The 18,066-nt window shown below is 41.0% G+C and overlaps 1 protein-coding gene across 1 annotated transcript; it reads right to left on the reverse strand.

The window, feature by feature from the left end:
- Positions 1-574: 574 nt before the first annotated feature.
- Positions 575-17,438, reverse strand: mTor (serine/threonine-protein kinase Tor). Its single transcript, XM_085952386.1, has 7 exons — positions 16,943-17,438; positions 14,424-15,224; positions 11,437-14,015; positions 8,556-8,725; positions 6,056-8,270; positions 4,429-4,644; positions 575-2,544 (listed from the first exon to the last, which is right to left on the reverse strand). The coding sequence occupies exons 1-7, from the start codon at positions 17,163-17,165 to the stop codon at positions 1,429-1,431; spliced, it is 7,320 nt and encodes a 2,439-aa protein (XP_085808512.1). The 5' UTR covers positions 17,166-17,438; the 3' UTR covers positions 575-1,428.
- Positions 17,439-18,066: the final 628 nt, after the last annotated feature.

Consider the following 18,066-nt stretch of genomic DNA (forward strand, 5'->3'; position numbering starts at 1 on the left):
TATTGGCAAAAATATCTCGTGAAACATCTCGGTACAATCTATCACGAAAACGTGCAAAAAATAATACAAACCTTTTCGATCTGCAGTCGAATATAACTATATCCTCTGGCTCAGACTGGCAACATAATATGTTATCCTTCATTATGTACTATTTAATACAACAACAAACCCTGTTTTGCTTTGGAATTTAAAAATTTCATTTCTGAATTACTGTTTTTATTTTCGACCATGTCCGATCCTAATAAGATCATATCTATGGGCCTCCAAAGAGTGGAGGTTTGTATTAACAGATTATGTTTTTACGAGAAATCAATGTTTGCTCAACCTATTAAGTCCATACTCTGAATCATACACAGATTGAAAAACAATATGTGTACTTGCCAGACCCAGGATTCGAACCTGGGACCCATGACGGTATAGGTTGACGCTTAATCGCGGCCATCGATACTGATGAAATACATTTTTAGTCAATAACTTATGGGCCATGTATACAATATTTGATTCAGAAACTTTCCACACCAATACGCATATAAATAAGCCGTAAGGATGTAAATAAAAAGATCGATTTTTTTTTATCAATAATTAAATTGTTATTTCACAGCGTTAAGAATAAATTACCAACTAGATTTGAAACATTTCTTAAGACTTATTGGGCAGTACAGTTTGTTAAAAATGAGTGATGAAACACATCAAAATTTTCTCTTCTAACCATATTACTTAGTACAAAAAAAAAACTTAAAATATATTCTTTCCAGCAAGTGTCATTGCTATAAAATCATAATATTACATAATATTTTCTTTATTTATTATTCACAACTAATATTATACAAAATTATTTTTTTAATTTTCACACAGCATTGTTTAATTATGACGATCTGATGGCCGCAACCAAGATAGGTGATGTCGTTTTGATAAACGTCATGCAGGCATTTTGATTAATTAATAGGTCACTAACAGTGCTTAGTACGTAATAACGTTAAGTCATCAGTATAAACAGGATTGCACCTAAAAGTTAGTTACCCATACGGAATAAATTCTATTTAAATCTCTGAATATTGCGTAAAAATATATAAAAATAAATGCTCCAACCTGTAAAATTGACATAGCTCAGAGGAGACTAAATGCTTAGTCGCACTTGCACTATTATGGTATGTAATTTATAGGTGCAGTGATATTACTCATCATCTTTTCAATAGAATCGCCAATTCATCACCAAAATGTCACGTAACTGAAGGGGAGAAGTTCCCTAAAAAAGACCCGCTAGGAACTCATCGTCTGGTCACACATAACGTAAATAAAGCCATCGTTAAATATGTATGTGGTGCGTGTTACCGATGGCCGTCGAATCTATTTGTTGAATGGCAAAACATTCAAATGAAAAATGGAAAAACATATTTTGTAATGGAAATAATTTTGATTTGAAATATTCTACCAGAAGGGACACCATCCGATGTAGCACTGGCAGAGGTTTTCATTGTCGGTGGCCTGCCGGATGAGCAAATCAACCTGTCGCGCCACCGGCAAGGCCTCTTCAGGGTTGAAATCTCTCCCGGTCAGTTTGTCACGCACCCGGGTTATAATTGCGAGCGCTTTTTTGTTGAGGAACTCCGGCTGACCCTCGATGGCATGCGGCAGGCGGCGGGGGGCTGGCGCAGGGACAGAGAGTGACGCGGCCTCTCCCCCAGACCCTGCCGCCCCTAGGGAGCCGTCCCGCGATCTCCTCGTGGCGTCCATCAGTCGCCAGTTGAGCAGAGGGTCATGGACAAACGCCTCCAGCACGGCCATGAGGCTGTCCTTGTTCCTGTGCAGCACGGCCATTACGGATTCGCAGGTCCGTCGGTAGGTCCCTTCGATCCCCGTAACCTCCATCGCATTAATGAGCATCCGTGTCAGTCGGAACGGGATCTTCTCAGGGAATTTGTCACGGGTGACCGCTACCTCGAAGCAGTCGCCGAAGTCGATGTGCAAAATCTTTCCAGTCACCCTGTCCAGCATGAGATTGGAGGGGTGGCGGTCGCCCAGGCCCAAGATGTAGCCGACCATAGACATAACAGCTAAGGAGCGCGTGTAGTTGGTCCGCCGCTCGAACCACACCTCAGAGGAGGGGCTCTTAAGCCACAGGAGACGGGCGAGGTCGTCCCCGGGTGTGGTCCCGAGGGCATGCTCAAATACCTCTACCTTCTGCATGAGGAGCAGGCGGTCATAGTCGGCAGCCATGCGCAGCATTATCCGGTGCTCGATGTTAAGCAAGCACTTCTTTCGGTCTCGGTAGTCTCTGATGAGGGAGTGCAGCGTGTCGCAGTGGGGCACCCACCCAATGAGGCCTGAGTTGGTGCTGAGAGGGATGACGGCGTACCTCTGGATGGTGAGGTTCCTCCTGAAGGTGTCGGGATCATTCTGAAGCAGAGTGTTAGCCAGGCCGAACAGCTGCATGACCCGCTCATCCTGGCGGAGGTCCTCGTGACCCTTCAGCAGAAACATGTAGTCTTTGCCGTTGGACCCTCGAATGCACAGGCGCCGTGGACGCTGCTTCGACGTTATCACCTGTCACCCAAAACGGAAGCTTTCAATATGGCACAGAGACTGCTATAACTTTAAACTCTATGTTATGTTTAGAAAACTTTTCGAATTTTAATAATATTCTCTTATGACAAGGTATAAAAGTTGACATTATTCATCAACGCAATCTATTAGGACAGTAGTTATGAGATGCATGGTTGACTATAGATCCATCAGTACCTATAAGTTGTCCACTGAGTGAGGGCGCCACATGCTAACATTTGGCATATCATTCAATATTTTTTATACTGTGGTGTGCTTAGTTCTAAATTCAAACACCAGATGATTTGATGGTATATCTATAGGTAATGTGTGTCTTCGCTCTATTTTGTAAATCTCGTAAAAAAATGACGCTTTTTAAAGAAGATACCTAGTAAAAATATTATTACTTATTTCCATTTAAAATATTTTTTCAAATATGGAAAAAGGTCAAACCCTCGATACAAAGCAATAAAATTAGGTACTTGTGTTTATAAGGTTTGAATATTTTCCCCAATTTAGTGGATTGTTTTTTGAAATAATGATTAGACATATTAAGTCGCATTTAGACCACGCAAGCGAATGTTTGTTCTTCCCCCACTCCAGCGAAATTCTTATGCTCGCTCAACAAAAAGCGTTTACGTCAAGAGAATTTCACTGCAGTGGGGGAAGAACAAACATTTGCTCGCGTGGTCTCAATGCGGCTTTAAGCTATGAGTTCAAACCTGATGACAGAGACATGTAACAATAAATATATGCGCCGCTATATATCCATCCGAGCGCAACACTGCAACGCGGCCATGATGGCCGAGCAGTAAGGGCTTAGACACACAACACTGCAATCCGCGTGTTAGTATCCGATTACAAACTGCAATTGTATTTTTTTTTATCTGATTGGAGATTCAAATCGGATGCATTTGGAATCAAGTATGACCTGCACGCTAACTGCAGTGTTGTATGTCTGAGCCCTAAGGTATTTTTTAATTTGCCTGACATGTGATAATATATCTATGTACTTAATTTATCGTAGGACTATTATATTAATTCAATGGGCACCGTGTTGGCTCATAATGACAGGTCCCAGGTCTGGCAAATTCACATGTTGTTTTGTGTGGAATATGTTTGAATCCAGAGTATGGACCTAATGAAATGGCTAACATCCATTTCTCGTGAAAACCAAAATCTGTTAATACAACCTCCATTCTGTGGAGGCGGATATGATGCTCTTAGAGCCTCGTCCAGCTTAGGCGCGTTCGGCGGACCGTTGAGGGGCGCGCGCAACTCAAACGTATAACCAAAAAAAGACATTGTCTACGAACATTTTCACACACGGTTATACGTTTGAGTTGTGCGCTCCGCTCAATGCACCACCGAACGCGCGTACACTGGACGAGCGCTTAGGATCGAACATGGTAATTTAATGTTGCCTGTCACTGTCGTACAGTAGGAACAGCTGGCTTTATGGGTGCAGGAATCTTATACGGAACTAAATATTCTATAATGCTACCCTATTCAATCAAAACCAATTTTTTACCTAAATGGGATTTATGGTTTTTACATCATTCTCACAAGGTCCAATTTCATCATTTGGTCATTCTTCACCATTCTTTCAAATAGAAGAAATGATTAGGATATATTCAGTTCAAGATACAAACCATAATACATATTAGCAAAATTTGAGATGCGCTTCAGTTGCATGATTATTAGTTAATTTTGTCGTTATTAGGCAGGGTGCAGGTGGCTAAATTGTTAAGCACATTGGCCGGAATCAAATGGATTTTTCAAGATTTTTTAAATATGAACGTATGTTTCTGAGGTGTTTCCAAATTATGTTAATTCAGTCCAATGAAATTTAGTAGTAATTATACATTAAATAGGCATCAAATTTACCTGCAAGTTGCTCTGTATATGAGCAATCCTAACCACTTCTTGACCGGGTCGGTAGGTTCCGGGTACAGCGAGTTCCAGATTGCTGCAGGCCAACAGATTGGGGCTGACGTACTGCAGCTCTAGGGATGTCAACTGAGGGAGCTGGCGAGAAATGCGCCGGAACACGTGGTAATATAGGTCCCACGCCTGATTCAAATCGCGTGGCTTCTTCGATTCCTAAAATCACCATCATTTTTAAATATACACCTATCCGGTGGAAAGGAGCACAGACAAGTGAACATTTGCTGAGGAAAGTTACGGCTTACAAAAATCTCTTGATACCTACAAATGGAGGGATGAAAATAAAAGTCGACCATGTTACACAAAAACACTCATCGCATTGGTCGATTTTACTTAGGTGATGGTGTCGATGATCGCATAGCAGTTACATGTATTTCGATGAAACAAGAATCGTTTTGATTTTGTAACAATATATTTTTTATTCTTATTATACATTTATTTTAATTCAGCAGTCGCATTGTACAAATAACACTATAGAAAACATTGGAACCAAAAACAGCAGTTTCCATTCTCGTAAAATGTTGACAAATCAATAAAAATATCTTATTCCTTTCTTATAGCATTCATCCCATAAGCGAAAATACAACTGCGATGAAGACAGATTCAAAATGGAAAAAAAAATGGACCAACAGTCAAATTCTGTGGTCAATTTGGCAGGATTTACAATCTTTTTATTATATATAATTGTTTAAATTAAAATTAAAATAATTAATTTTTTAAATAGGTTTGTAAGGTTTTAAGAATTATCTAAAAAAAATGGTGCCAAATTGAATGTGCCAGATTGTCCAGAATCACTTGGTCAACAGCGACATCAAAATCGATTGTCTTCAATGGATTGAAATACCAAATTGTATGGTGAAAACTACTAAATGATATTTGGAGAGGAACATAATTTTAATAAAATTTTCAAATGGTTTGTTTCAAAATCACTGAATTTTGCAGATGGAATTATTCATTGTCATTCATTCATAGTCTATTCACCACTAAGGTGATGACACAATTATAATACTAACACGCTCTGTTCAGATATTTATTTAATGAAATCTCAGATGCAAACAAAAAAAAAGCCATACACGTGTTATTGTCATCAGCCGCGTACTGACTGAGCGAGCAGCCTCGACAATTGCCACCTAGGCAGCTCGGAACAAAATTAACGTTATGCGAGGCTGTCCTGCACAGCAAGGCCAAGCCACAAACCGTCCGAGCAATTTAGTATAACGCAAAGTCGAGACGAAGCCGCGCGTGCGAATTGCTGTCGCAGCTACTGCGTTTTTACTAATTCGTCGACTTGATGTAATGAAAATGAAACAAAAATCTAAAAGGTTTCGGGTTAAAATGGGGGAGGCAAAATATTACCATCCTGAGTGCGCACGGCAACAATATTGAGGCACCTTTGAGCATCGACAAGAACCGACAAGTTTTGGATCAGTCGCGGCAATGTTCGGGCGAGGCGGTGCGACCGTTTGCCTCAGGCGAGCCGCGTACTGACTAGCTTAGATTGAAAAGCAAAAAAAGTTAAACGGGCTGACTATGAAGATTGAAGAACTTTTATGAAATTGGTGCTTACCCTGTAGCGGTTGCACCATTCCTGTGCGTCCATGAGATCCCTCCCGTAAGCCTGGTTGAAGGAGGTCTCCTTGAGAGTCTGCGGTCCACGCTCCAGCATCGCATGTAGCGGACCCAGCACTTCAAACATCCCATTGACGTCGTTCTCACCAAAATAGAGGCGGGAGGCTTCCTCTAGGCCTTCATGCCACTGCTCGTGCCATAGGATAGCCACCCGGATGAGCTCCTCCGACGCCATCAGTGCCTGGTTTACAAGCGTCGCAGAATGGTTGCACATGGACATCAAAATCTGATTGGCCGCATTCTTTCGGGCGACGAAGGAAGACTTGGAGGCCACCGTGAGCGGGTATACCAGAGCCTGCGGGTGAGACTTCCCAATGTCGATCAGGAGGGAGTTAATAAGCCGCCCGACCAGGGCCCGGGGGGTGTCGATACGGGCAATCAGCTGAGGGATGACTTGCAGCCAGGTGTTGATCTCGATGCTCCTTATGCCTTCCACAATGGCCTCATGGACCTCCGGCCAGTGGCCGTAGTCAAACCAAAGGGTCAAAAGACGCAGGGTGTCTTGCAGGGAGCTGCCGTGCGATAGGTTGATGGACTTGAAGAAGCCTTCCACGGCGGGGACGGTGAACTTGGAGACGTAATGACCATCCGCCCTGCCGCCCTCTTTGGTCGACCCGGAGGCATCTGATTCCCCATCCCCACCTTTGTGCTTGTAGAATAGGACGGTCTCGAAGTTCATGTATGCCCAGGCGTGCCAGGCCTTGTACCAGTCCTGGGCGTGGTCAGTGGCGTCCGAGTAGCACTTGAGCACTCGGGGAATGGAGGTCTCAGTGATCCCTTCGAGGGCTTCTCGCCACGCCCCTAGCTTGAGATAGCATCGCGCCAGGAGCCGGTGCCTCTCGGGCTCCGCCCCGTCCTCTGGCCGTAAGGCATAGCCATCCACGAAGAGGTGGAGGCAAGAGAGGGCCCGGTCACGCTCGCCCGCTACCCACAAGTGCTTGCAGTAGGCAAGTGTTACCTGTGGCTGCAGCGAGGGCAGTGCGGCATCTGGCTGTTCAGAGGGATCGCAGCCCAGCAGCATGACAAGTGTCTTTCGAGACAGCATGAGGGAGCCACTCTTGCGGCACAGTGACGCGTACTTGAGCCAGGTGTGCATGTCGTCCACAGGGCTGATGACGAGCCGCCGTACTCTAATGATGCGCTGCCAGTCTTCGACGAGGCGCTGCCCGCCCTGCAGTCGTGCCCACCACATGGAGCGGATCGCCGCTCTTCTCTCTGGGATTAACTTGTACTGCACCACCTCCTCCAGTTCAGCGAGCATCTGCACCCATACCATGGCCCCGTAGGCCCGCTGGTAGGACTCCCCGGCCATGGCAGTCAACTCCGTGTCGAGGAGATCTCTGGTCCGCTCCACCAGGTGTTGCGCATGAGAGAACTGCCCCGCGTGAACGGCTAGCACGGCCCGGTAAAAAGCTCCATCTTGCGAATCGTCGGGGATGCATTGGACGTAGCGGCGCATCGAGTCCCAGTCGGCGAGACCCCAGGCAGCTGCCGCGGCCAGCCTGCCGGCGGGGGCACGGTTCTCCTTCTCCAGAATCTCCCAGTTCTCCCCGGCGGTGCGATGCAGATCGCCCCACTCCCCGAGGGCTTCCAGACAACGCATCTGCCCTAGGAGCGCTTTGGCGTCGCCTGGGTCACCCTTCAGCTTGTCTTCGTAGAGCACCAGCGCCCTCTCCCAGCTGTGAAGCTTCTCGTACCACTGCTCCTTGACAGTGAGGTCGCGGTCCCCAGCAGCATGTCGGGCCATGACGTACTCGAGTAGCCCCTCGGCTGCCTCCCTTTGCTGGAGCTTGTTGTTGATCAGGATGAGGGACTCTACGGCCGTGCACCCGTGGGGCAGACCCACACCACGCCTGAACTCCTCTTCCTTGTAGTGAAGGGCCTTGGCGTACGCCCTGCAGTGCATCGCCCTCTGCCCCAGCAGCTGAGGTGGGATGGGCAATGGGCCGCGATCGCAGTGCTCCATGAACTCGGCCAGATTCAGTATGGTCTGTGTGATCTCCGGGAGGTCAGGCACCATGAGAGCTTGCTGCAACGCCTCCACCAGCTCCGCTTGCATCGCCTCAGACAGCTCCGTCCAGCAGGAGACGAACGCGGCGTTGAACAGATCCCTCAGCAGTTGTGAGTAGTTTTGAGCTAGAGCCAGGCAGGACCTGTGCATAAAACGGTATGTGAAATATTATCATTTAGAAAATTATTTTTGTACAATTATCAGCATATTTTAGTCTAAAGCGACCCCAGTCTAGGGAAATTCATGATGCATATGAAAAAATAGAAAATGAGAGACATTTACTACTATTTATATAAGTATGATAAATATACTATTGTGAAGCCGGAAGTCAGCATATCGTCAGATACTCATGTATTGTTCACAATGATGACATCAAGAGAGGGGTGAACGATTCTATTACGTATAAATAAAACGATGGAACAAGTACCTGAGGGCGGGACTTTGAGATTCCTTGAGAAGTCCGATGCTCAAGTTTCTAAGCCACTCGAGCCAGTCTTCCTTCGAAACTCGCCGCGTTGCCGTCCATGCCAGTCGGAGATTGAAAGCGTTCACTTGCAATTTTTTTATCGTTGTCGTGTCACTCGAAGTCAGAGCGGTCTGAAAAAAATTTACCGTGAATTAAAAATATAAGTTTATACAAATATTTTATTAAAACTAAATTTAGTTATATTAAATAATCATACAAATTGGTTTGGAACAATGTGTTATTTCACTCTTTTTCGAGAATGTTCCTTTTGTCTTGAGCCGACAATATTTTTCTTTACCGAGATATTATTTAAATAAGTGTAAAAAAGAAACAACCCAAAAATCAATCACATTGTGTAATCTTAGTCCTGGGCACTGCAGACATGTCTATAAATAAGAAACGTACGCATGTGTCTGAATTTCACATCAATGATTGCCATGCATCATTGAATAAAATGTGTTTTTTAAATGTATTTTGAATATTTCAGACATGAACTGCGAGAAGTAAAAACCTAAAACCGGGAATAAAATGTTCTAAAATGAAACGTGAAAGGGGGATCGACTGTAATTGGGAAAAATTTCATGAATATAAGCAAAAATCTAACCTTGGACCGTATAAAACCGGACCAGATAAAAACATCTCTTTTGCTTAACAGGTGAGGGCTATGACCACTAAGCTTCATGCCAAGGTATTTTCTTTGTGGAAACATATCATAATTCCTACGATAACTGAGGATGTTTTTAAATTCCGTCAACAGATCGTCGCTATAGGATTTGTTTCCCGAATATCCATTTTTGTCGAAATCGACATTTTAATGTAGTTCAATTTCTTTTATCGAACTCTACCGAAATCATTTATAAAAACATTATATTTTTATCTAGGAACAGAGATATTTTTTTAAAAAACCCGAATACGCCATGTTAAGTTACAATTACTCCGTGGTGTTCTCCCGAATGTCCAACTATTCGTACCTGAATATCCAAGTTAATTTCGGTCGAAATATATCTCTGGCTGAGTGTTTATTTCCCGAATATGACTTTAGCCAATCAAACCGCGCTCACGCCGTGCATCTCGCTCCCACATTCACGCTGTCTAGCTCTAAAACAATCACGCCCATTTTTATATTTTTCGGCAGTCCGGAGACTTCTTTCAAATTTCGTCTTATTGATATTGTTTTTAACGTTACTATTGTTTTAATAGTGAATTCATCAAATTTGAAGAGATCATTTATTGCTGATACATCACCAGTTCGCCCTGAACTTAGAGTAGAGTTGTGGAAGTGAATATTTTAACCTAAATAACTGCATTTTGTTTTGATAAATGACAAAAAATCCCAACGGTTATATGAATTCTACAGTATGACCGGCAACTACTATGACGTAAAAAATAATTATTATTTCAAATTATTATTAATCAAACATTTTTTGTCTTTATTTTACTTTTAATCTAGGTATTTCTATGAAAATAAAGGCGATGCTATTATTTATTTTTGAATGCGCTGATAGTTAATTTAATTTAATATGTATGTTAATAACTATTTATTTGGTGGATATTATATACTTAGGATATTGGTACCTACCTAATATTAGCAGCCAATGGTAATTAATTTATACATGCTATTATTTTGTGTTGTTATTCCTTACAATAGTAAATATATAATATTTATTTGGTGGTTTGTAATAAGTTTAATTGTCAATTATAAAAATATATAGATATAATAATATACAGATATATATAAATAGTTTTTTTTTTTTCGAAAAAGTATTAATATAAAATTGTTAGCAAGTACGAGTAAGTACCATCATAAAATATTGGAGAAATGACCGTGTCGTCGGTTAGTAATTGAAGTAGTAGATACCTTATAATATATTTTCTCAGAAGTGATTTAAAAAAAATATGTAGGTATGTTCAATTATTAGAATGGTACATTCTTAAATCTTGTGAATTATTCGTTCAATAAAGAAATAGTTAATTACTTAAAACTATTTTATTACTTAATCCGAAAAAAACCGAAAAAGCGATTGCAGCATGTTATTATTATATACGAACTTGGGTAATTACGATCATTAAGTATTTAAATAGTAGAGGTAATTATTAACAAATATCGTGTAAATAAATATAACATTTGAGGCGCGTACTTTTTGACCACTCAGTAATCTGTGGGCCGTGCAGCAATACGCTACGGTCTTAAATCCCGAACGTCCATGTTTTGTCCCGAATATCCATTATTCTGAGAGAGCGCTAAAAATTTCCCGAATATCCACAGTGTGTACTTGTAAATAAAACGCATTTTCTGTGCATTTAATGATTTATACCAGTATATTATTCTTGGAATCTATTCTTAGATAATGTTGCAATCATACAGTATAGAAAGAATGATTGATACATCTACTGATATTAAAATATACGACAATGAAATTTGTTTTTCGTCTCCTGTAAAATTGACATTTGGTCTATTCGGGAAACAAATCCTATAGCGACGAGATGCCTACTGTCTTATTGAATCTAAGTAATAATAAGTGAACCTAAATTTCATTCATAAAGGGCAGAGGGCATCTGTTTTACTCCAAATTTTCCATTACTCAAATCAGGATTACTTACTTCAAAGCGTCCAAAAACCTTCTGTCACACTCATGTGCCAGTTTTGCTCAGGTCTTGTCAGATACACTATCTTATATTTCGATTTCTTGTTATAAAGTCATTAGGTTAGTTACCTGCGCGATATAAAAACCTATATAAGCTTACACCTCAGAAACTAAAGCCTTTGAAACACTACCTATCAGATGAAATCTTAGAAAAATATAAAACCATAAATGTTACAGATAAACAATTGAATACTTACTTCTTGGTTATTATGCCTCGTCGACCAGTGTTTTGTCAGTAGAAAATCTTCATCCATCGCCAATGTAGTGGTAGATTGCAATTTCGAGACCAGAGTTTCATACTTCTGACAGGGAATCCGATGTTTATTAATGACCTTCTGAACCAGAGGGATGAAATGATTAAACTTTCTCCCGAGCTGCACAACTAGGGCGCACAGCGTGTCCATGGCAGTTGCCCTCAGTTCGGGACAAGTCTCTAAACTCCTTACCAAAGGATGGATAATCTTCGATGTGAGATCGGTAAAATCAAGGCTATCGGCTAGATGGTCTACAGTCTCCATTGCCACTTTGCACACAGACAGGGGGCAGTCTTTGGAATCGAAGAGTCTCACAATCGGGGGCAGAACTAAGTGGAGATAATCATCCAAGTTATCGCCGAATTTTTGCAAGGCCAGCAGCAACTTGACGGTGACGGCCCGTTCTTTGCTGGAGTCGTGAGAGAGCACTCTTAAGATTTGCGGAATCAGCTGGGGTAGGTAAATCTTGAACTCCGCCCCGAGAGCAATGGCGATATGTTCTACCAAGAGAATCAATGTAGTTTGGAGAGGACTCTGCGGTGTCCAGAACTCTTTTATAAGTTCAAATATTTTATCCAGATAATTCCGAATGTGCTGCTTGACAATTTCGATCAGCTTTGCCAATTGCGTGAATAAAAAGTCACGCAAAGTTATGTCCGCCATTCTGACCACGTGCAATAAACTAGGCATAACTTGAGCTATGTACGGGACGCATTTTATTCCAAGCGATTGAAAGATGAATGTGACGGCTTGGACCACGCTAGTGTGGTGCTGGGAGAGAGTCGGGTCTCGGATGATGCGCATCAATGTGGATATGGCGATGGCATGATAGTACTCCTCCAACATCGTGGAGGACATATTGACTAGCATCTCGCTGGTGTTCATGTCGAAGTTGCTCTCGTCCGTCTTACTGTCAGCGAGGGACAGGAGATTGGAGTCCACTTGACCGTCAATCATGCCTCTGCTGATTTTATGCTTGTACGGATCCAGCGCTCCCAATAGTCCCAGTACTCTTATAGTCTCCCGCCGGATGATGGGCTGTTGCTCTGTCTTCAAAAAGTTTATCAAGACGTCCATCAGGTTGGGAAATTGAGCATAAGGCGTGACGACTTGACCAGTCGCGCTGATCAGTTGACCGAAAGCCCACAGCGCCACGCTTCTCTTTTCAGGAGCGCTGGCGTCGGCCAGCAAGTCCAGCAGAATAGACAGCAGTTCAGGCATCCACTTGTGCAATCCCGTTCCGTCGCCGTTCACTTCGGCCAGGTCCCCGATCGCCCGAAGCACGCTCAGCACGACGCCCGGATTGGAATCGGCCTCCTTGAGCTTGGGCACCAGAACATTCAGGATGGGTTCCATGTAGGGCCGAATGAGCCGGGGAGCATTCACGATCAAATGGTCGAGCATACGAGCGGACTGCTCCTTGTTTCTGCTCATGCCAGAATGTTCCAGCTCCGTGAGAAACTGGATGAGAGTCTTGCGGAGACTCGGCATCACATATGCAGGATTTACTGTGCTTAGCCTGCCTATGGTGCATATTGCCAACTCTCTTATCTCCAGAACTTCGTCGTTCATGGCTATGAAGAGGGAACTGAGATTTTCTATCTGAGCCAGATGGGAATCGAATGTCTCATCTAGGGAAGCTAGAACCCAGTATCGAACGTCGCAATCCGTATCCGTTATTCCAACGACTAGAAGTTTCCCGAGAACGTCGGCCACGGTGCATGTCACTGTGTGAGACTGCTCTATCCGGTGCGACTGTATAGCGAGAGAAAGCAGCCTACTGCAGGTTCGGACAGCCTCCAGTCTGATCTCTTGCTGTTCACTCTGCAGAAAGTGGTTTGCGCAACGCCGCACGAACGGAAGCAAACTGTGCCCTTCAAAGTCGAACGAACCCAAAGTTCTAAGTGCTAAAACGAGACTCGAGACATCGTGGTTTTCAGACAACACGGAGAGAGAACCCATCTGCTGTTCCAAGGTTTTAGGCATACCGGGGTGAACCAGCAGCTTATTCATCAGAAGCAGTGACAGCATTTTCAATAGACATGTTGAGATATCATTCTTAACGGATGGAACGTTTTGAGCCAGTTCTCTTAAGCATATTGTCAAAGCGGGACTTAATCCCGTCGCCATCATCAGGTCGAGTATTTCTTTAATATCGTGAGATATCATTTCCTTCACTGCATTTCCTAGCAAAGAAATGCACACAAACACCGCCGGGTCCATTCCGATTCGCCTCTTACTCGGGGTATCATTAGAGGGCAGTGCTATTTTGATGACGTCCATGATACGTGTCAGATACTGTCTGATGTCTTTTTCGACAGCGATTGCGATCAGTCCTATCGTAGTGAAGGCCATATTTCTATCGCGGTCTCTCCCCTTGAGAGTGGACAGAAGGTAATTAATAGACGACTTTAAATGCTTCGCAATGAACTGTTCCTTGTTGATAGCTGCCAGGCGAGGAATTATTATAAGTAAGATCTGTTGGACATGTTGGGACCGTGACAGCCGGTGTCCCATGATATCTGAAAGTTTTAAATATCAAGATCAGTAAAATTAGATGCACTTCAATAAACAAATTAAAATTTACTAAATAAAAAAAGAATATTAAGCCATCATAAAAAATATATTATATCATGGCAAATACAAAATGTTGCAATTAGACGTCAATGGGAGCCCCTGATGCCTGGATGCATATGGAATCAAGTAATTGTAAACTGTGTTACTCATGATGCAGGGATAATAATAGTGAGAAGTTATCAAAATGACTTGCTGCTAATGTTAGGCCATTATTCCTATTTTTCACCTATACTTCAGTATATTTAAGATCTGTCTAGCAGAGAAGGTTTTCTTTCAATAAAATGAAATATATCCTATCTACACATTTAGAAAAGTGTTGTCAATTCCAATTGAAAAGTATTTCATAGTCATACCTGCACAAATAGTGTCATATTTATCTAGAATCAGCTGTCTACAGACTGCAGATTCATAGACAATAGCCGGCTGGGACCCAATAGCCGCCGTAGCACCCGCAATGTCTGTATAGCTGCCTCGTGTACTCAAAGGACTACGTAGGCGTGGCATCATGGATATAATGTCCTCAGTAAGACTGACTTCCTGATGTGTGTCCAACGTTTGCATTAGATTGGTATACTTTCGCTCCCATACTGCATGAGAACATCTAAGAAGCTCATTTAATATCAAAAGACCTCCGTGGATTCTGTCATCTCGAGTGACACCTTTCTCTTTGATCGGTTGATCGTCTAAACATAGAGCGGCTTCAGCATAACATACTTTGTACCAAGTCGGCAAATGGACTTGTTTTACAGTCTCACGTTGTGCGGTAACTACAAGCCCGGCTTGTAGTGCTTTGCTACCGGCTTCTCTGATTACAGCTTTAGGGTCTTTCATAGCCGTGAAGATATGTTCAAAAAAGCCAGAGACTTGTTGGTGAAAGTATGTTGGCATCGCGACCGCCAGCTCTCTTAAAATGAGGACAGCCGAATGCCTTTTTCCTTCGTTACGTTCGCTAGACAGCCACTCAAAAGCTCTTTTCACCTCGAATTCTACATACTCCGCTCTTTTTGCTCCCGTGATTGTAGCGAGGCGGCCCACGGTCTTGGCAGCGAGCTCCATGACTCCAACATCGGAAGATGGGAATAAATTTCGCAAATAACTCGCAAAACGTGATATTCTGGTTTTGGTCGTGTCACAATCTCCGCTGATGAGGCAGACTAAAAAAAATTGATAAATTGAAAGAAGGGTTATTACATTATCAGTAAATTACCAACAATTCTTTCATTGCGACAATGGCGAGTGTGAATCAGTTATATCGTGATTGGTTTTTTTTTTGTCCCGCACTTATTTTGACATGTCGCGAGTGGAGAATTACAAGGTTCTAAGTGTTTGTCCTTGGAGAAACAAAAGTAACAATGAGGCAGCTTAGAATACTACTTCATTGTTGGGTTTGTTTTTTCAAGGACGAACACTTAGAACCTTGTAGTATTCGGCTCGCGATGTGCCACGTGCCAGTAGTAATTGTCATAATTTGTTCAAATATTGTCATAGTGGAATCACGCAAGTACGATTAGATTATTTGACATATGTGCAGACAGGCCATGCAGGGTAAACTATTAGATTATTATTTGGAACGCGAAACAAAATTAATATTCTTTTTCAGTTTATTGCAAAGTTATATTAAGTACTTTTATTAATTTATGTTATTACTTTCTTTAGTTTACTAAAAAAGCATTTTAATATTTAAATTCTACACCCGTCAAGTTGTATCTGTGATTTCATAGTGATGTATGTAGTGATTGGATTGATCAAAAGATGCTACTTACTTATCATTCAAAGCAAATTACCATTTGGTTCAACATTGTTAATCATACGTTATGATGATGTATGTAATTTAATATAACAGGGGTCCTTTTTTTTCTTCACTCTCTAATTTATAGGTGCCATCTCTATAGAAGAACTTTTCCTTCAACTTTTATTTATTTAGCAATGAATATTATTATAGTCACAAATTTATCTGTAGAGCAGACAAAAATGGAGCAAATACAACGATGCCATATTATTGACTATGTCATTCTTACATTATATACAGATTCTGTTTAGTTACAAGTTTTGATTGGTTAGTTTTTAGAATGTATCGACCCGTGGCTCACCCATCAATTATACAGATAAATTAATGGCATTATAGACCCCTATTACGGCATAAGATAATACAAATTTTAATTACTTAATATTGCAAGCATTTAAAATGAAATAATTTCATTGTTTACCTTGACTGAAAAGATATATTTTTTGATTAATTTTATAAAATATATATAATATGTCACTATATAACAGGCCATGACACCCAATGACAGTAGTGTAAAGACACAGTTTAGAAGTGAAACGTTCATATAAACACCCAAACTTTAAAAAATCATATAATTAATGTATTGCGACATTGCATACAGGGAATCAAACCCAAATCCCCCAGATAAGAAGCCAGTACCTTACGCACTGGAAAATAAGGAATTCCGGCTAATCCGATTTACTGTCCAGAAATAAGAATAAAGAGAATTTTTTATTATTGACTATATACATAAATATTATCCTAATTTGCTTCTTACTGTGAGCTACTGTGCCACCAATACACATTAAGACATTTAATAAGATCTGTTCTAAACAATATTATGAATTGATTTTGATACTGAGTTTTATTCCAAATAAATCCTACACAGTTTCATGTTGTTGAACATGACAAATAATATCAGATAAACACAATGTATACTAATGAATTATAATTGGCGATATGTCGCTGGCTACAGACTTTATTGATGTTTTCGTATAAGGTCTCTAATCATAATCATTTATGTGCAAGCTAATATCATCCCTTTGGCATGTTTACACAACATTGACAGGTGAATTCGTAATGTTATTATATTTAGAATATACAAACCGATCGCAAGCACACCACCCTTTTTTTCGTTGGAGTCATTGGCGGAAACCATTTCAAATATGTGATGATTGAAGTCGTCGAGGAACTGATTGATTTCATCTTGCGGCACTTCACGCAGTTCAGTTTTCACATATAAATATAACTCTCTAGCGGTTTTGCTTCGCGTGTCAGCATTTCTAGATTTCAGACCAGCAACAAATTGCTGCACTAATGTAGACGTCATGTTGAAGAAAATGAAATAATAATTCTTATCGAAACCGTTTTAGATTATCTGTGTTATAATAAAGTGTATTATGTATACATATGAAAGCATAGCTTTCACATGTTTGCAATAAATTGTATTTCTTCGCGGCTCTAAAGTATATTAAACACCCATATTGATAAATAATAGTCTAAGTAAGATAAGAGTTTCGGTTTCTTGATATTATTGCAGGTTGTGCTTCGCTTATGTCAAAAATTTTGATAGGTTAAACAACCATCGACAAGAAAAGTTTTCTACTTGAAATTATTATTCTCCAATATTCAATAGACAAGAAATTTGAAAAAAATGTTGAAATCAGTAATAATAGATAGGTTTTGTACAAGATTCATAGAAATATTAAAAATGTGATAGAAGTTTAATGCTTAGCAACACAGGACAGCCTGTTTTTAGAAAAATATTCGACAAAAACAGTGGACTATCAACATAAAAGTTAATATTAACCAGACTAGGTAGTACTTTTTACTACTGCTAAACAATAATGGAACACTAAAAAATATGTATTGTCTCACCAGTTTTCATAAATGTTGACGAATATCAAATAAACTTGCACCACAGGCGACTTTTTTTTACTATAAATACGTGTAAATTACTCAAGTGTACAAAAAGATTACTTTTTATAAGAATAAAGAAAATGGAATAGACACACTTTACAATTATTGTTCACAGCAGACCAGATGGGAAGCTTTCCAATTCTCGTAAGCCTAATTTGAGTCAAACAAACCAATGTCCATTATTTCAAGCATTTTGCGACCAAGTAGTTAAAAAAAAAATCTATGAAATAAAATCTTCATAAAATTTTATTTTCTTGCTGATTGCTGGGAATCACGACCAATTTGGAACGTGATACTTTTTATTACATCTC

The sequence above is a fragment of the Rhyacophila brunnea genome, unplaced genomic scaffold (genome assembly GCF_057557595.1).
Source record: "Rhyacophila brunnea isolate RB1 unplaced genomic scaffold, BYU_Rbru_1.0 scaffold_3, whole genome shotgun sequence".
Lineage (NCBI taxonomy): Eukaryota > Metazoa > Arthropoda > Insecta > Trichoptera > Rhyacophilidae > Rhyacophila > Rhyacophila brunnea.

Bases quoted from the DNA above. Each gene is read 5' to 3' on its own strand.
- mTor (XM_085952386.1), bottom strand. From the start codon at position 17,165: ATGACGTCTACATTAGTGCAGCAATTTGTTGCTGGTCTGAAATCTAGA. The intron at 14,016-14,423 runs GTATGACTATGA...TAAAACTTTCAG, and splicing joins ATATGACACTATTTGTGCAG to ATATCATGGGACACCGGCTG. The intron at 8,271-8,555 runs GTACTTGTTCCA...TTTTATGCACAG, and splicing joins TCTCAAAGTCCCGCCCTCAG to GTCCTGCCTGGCTCTAGCTC.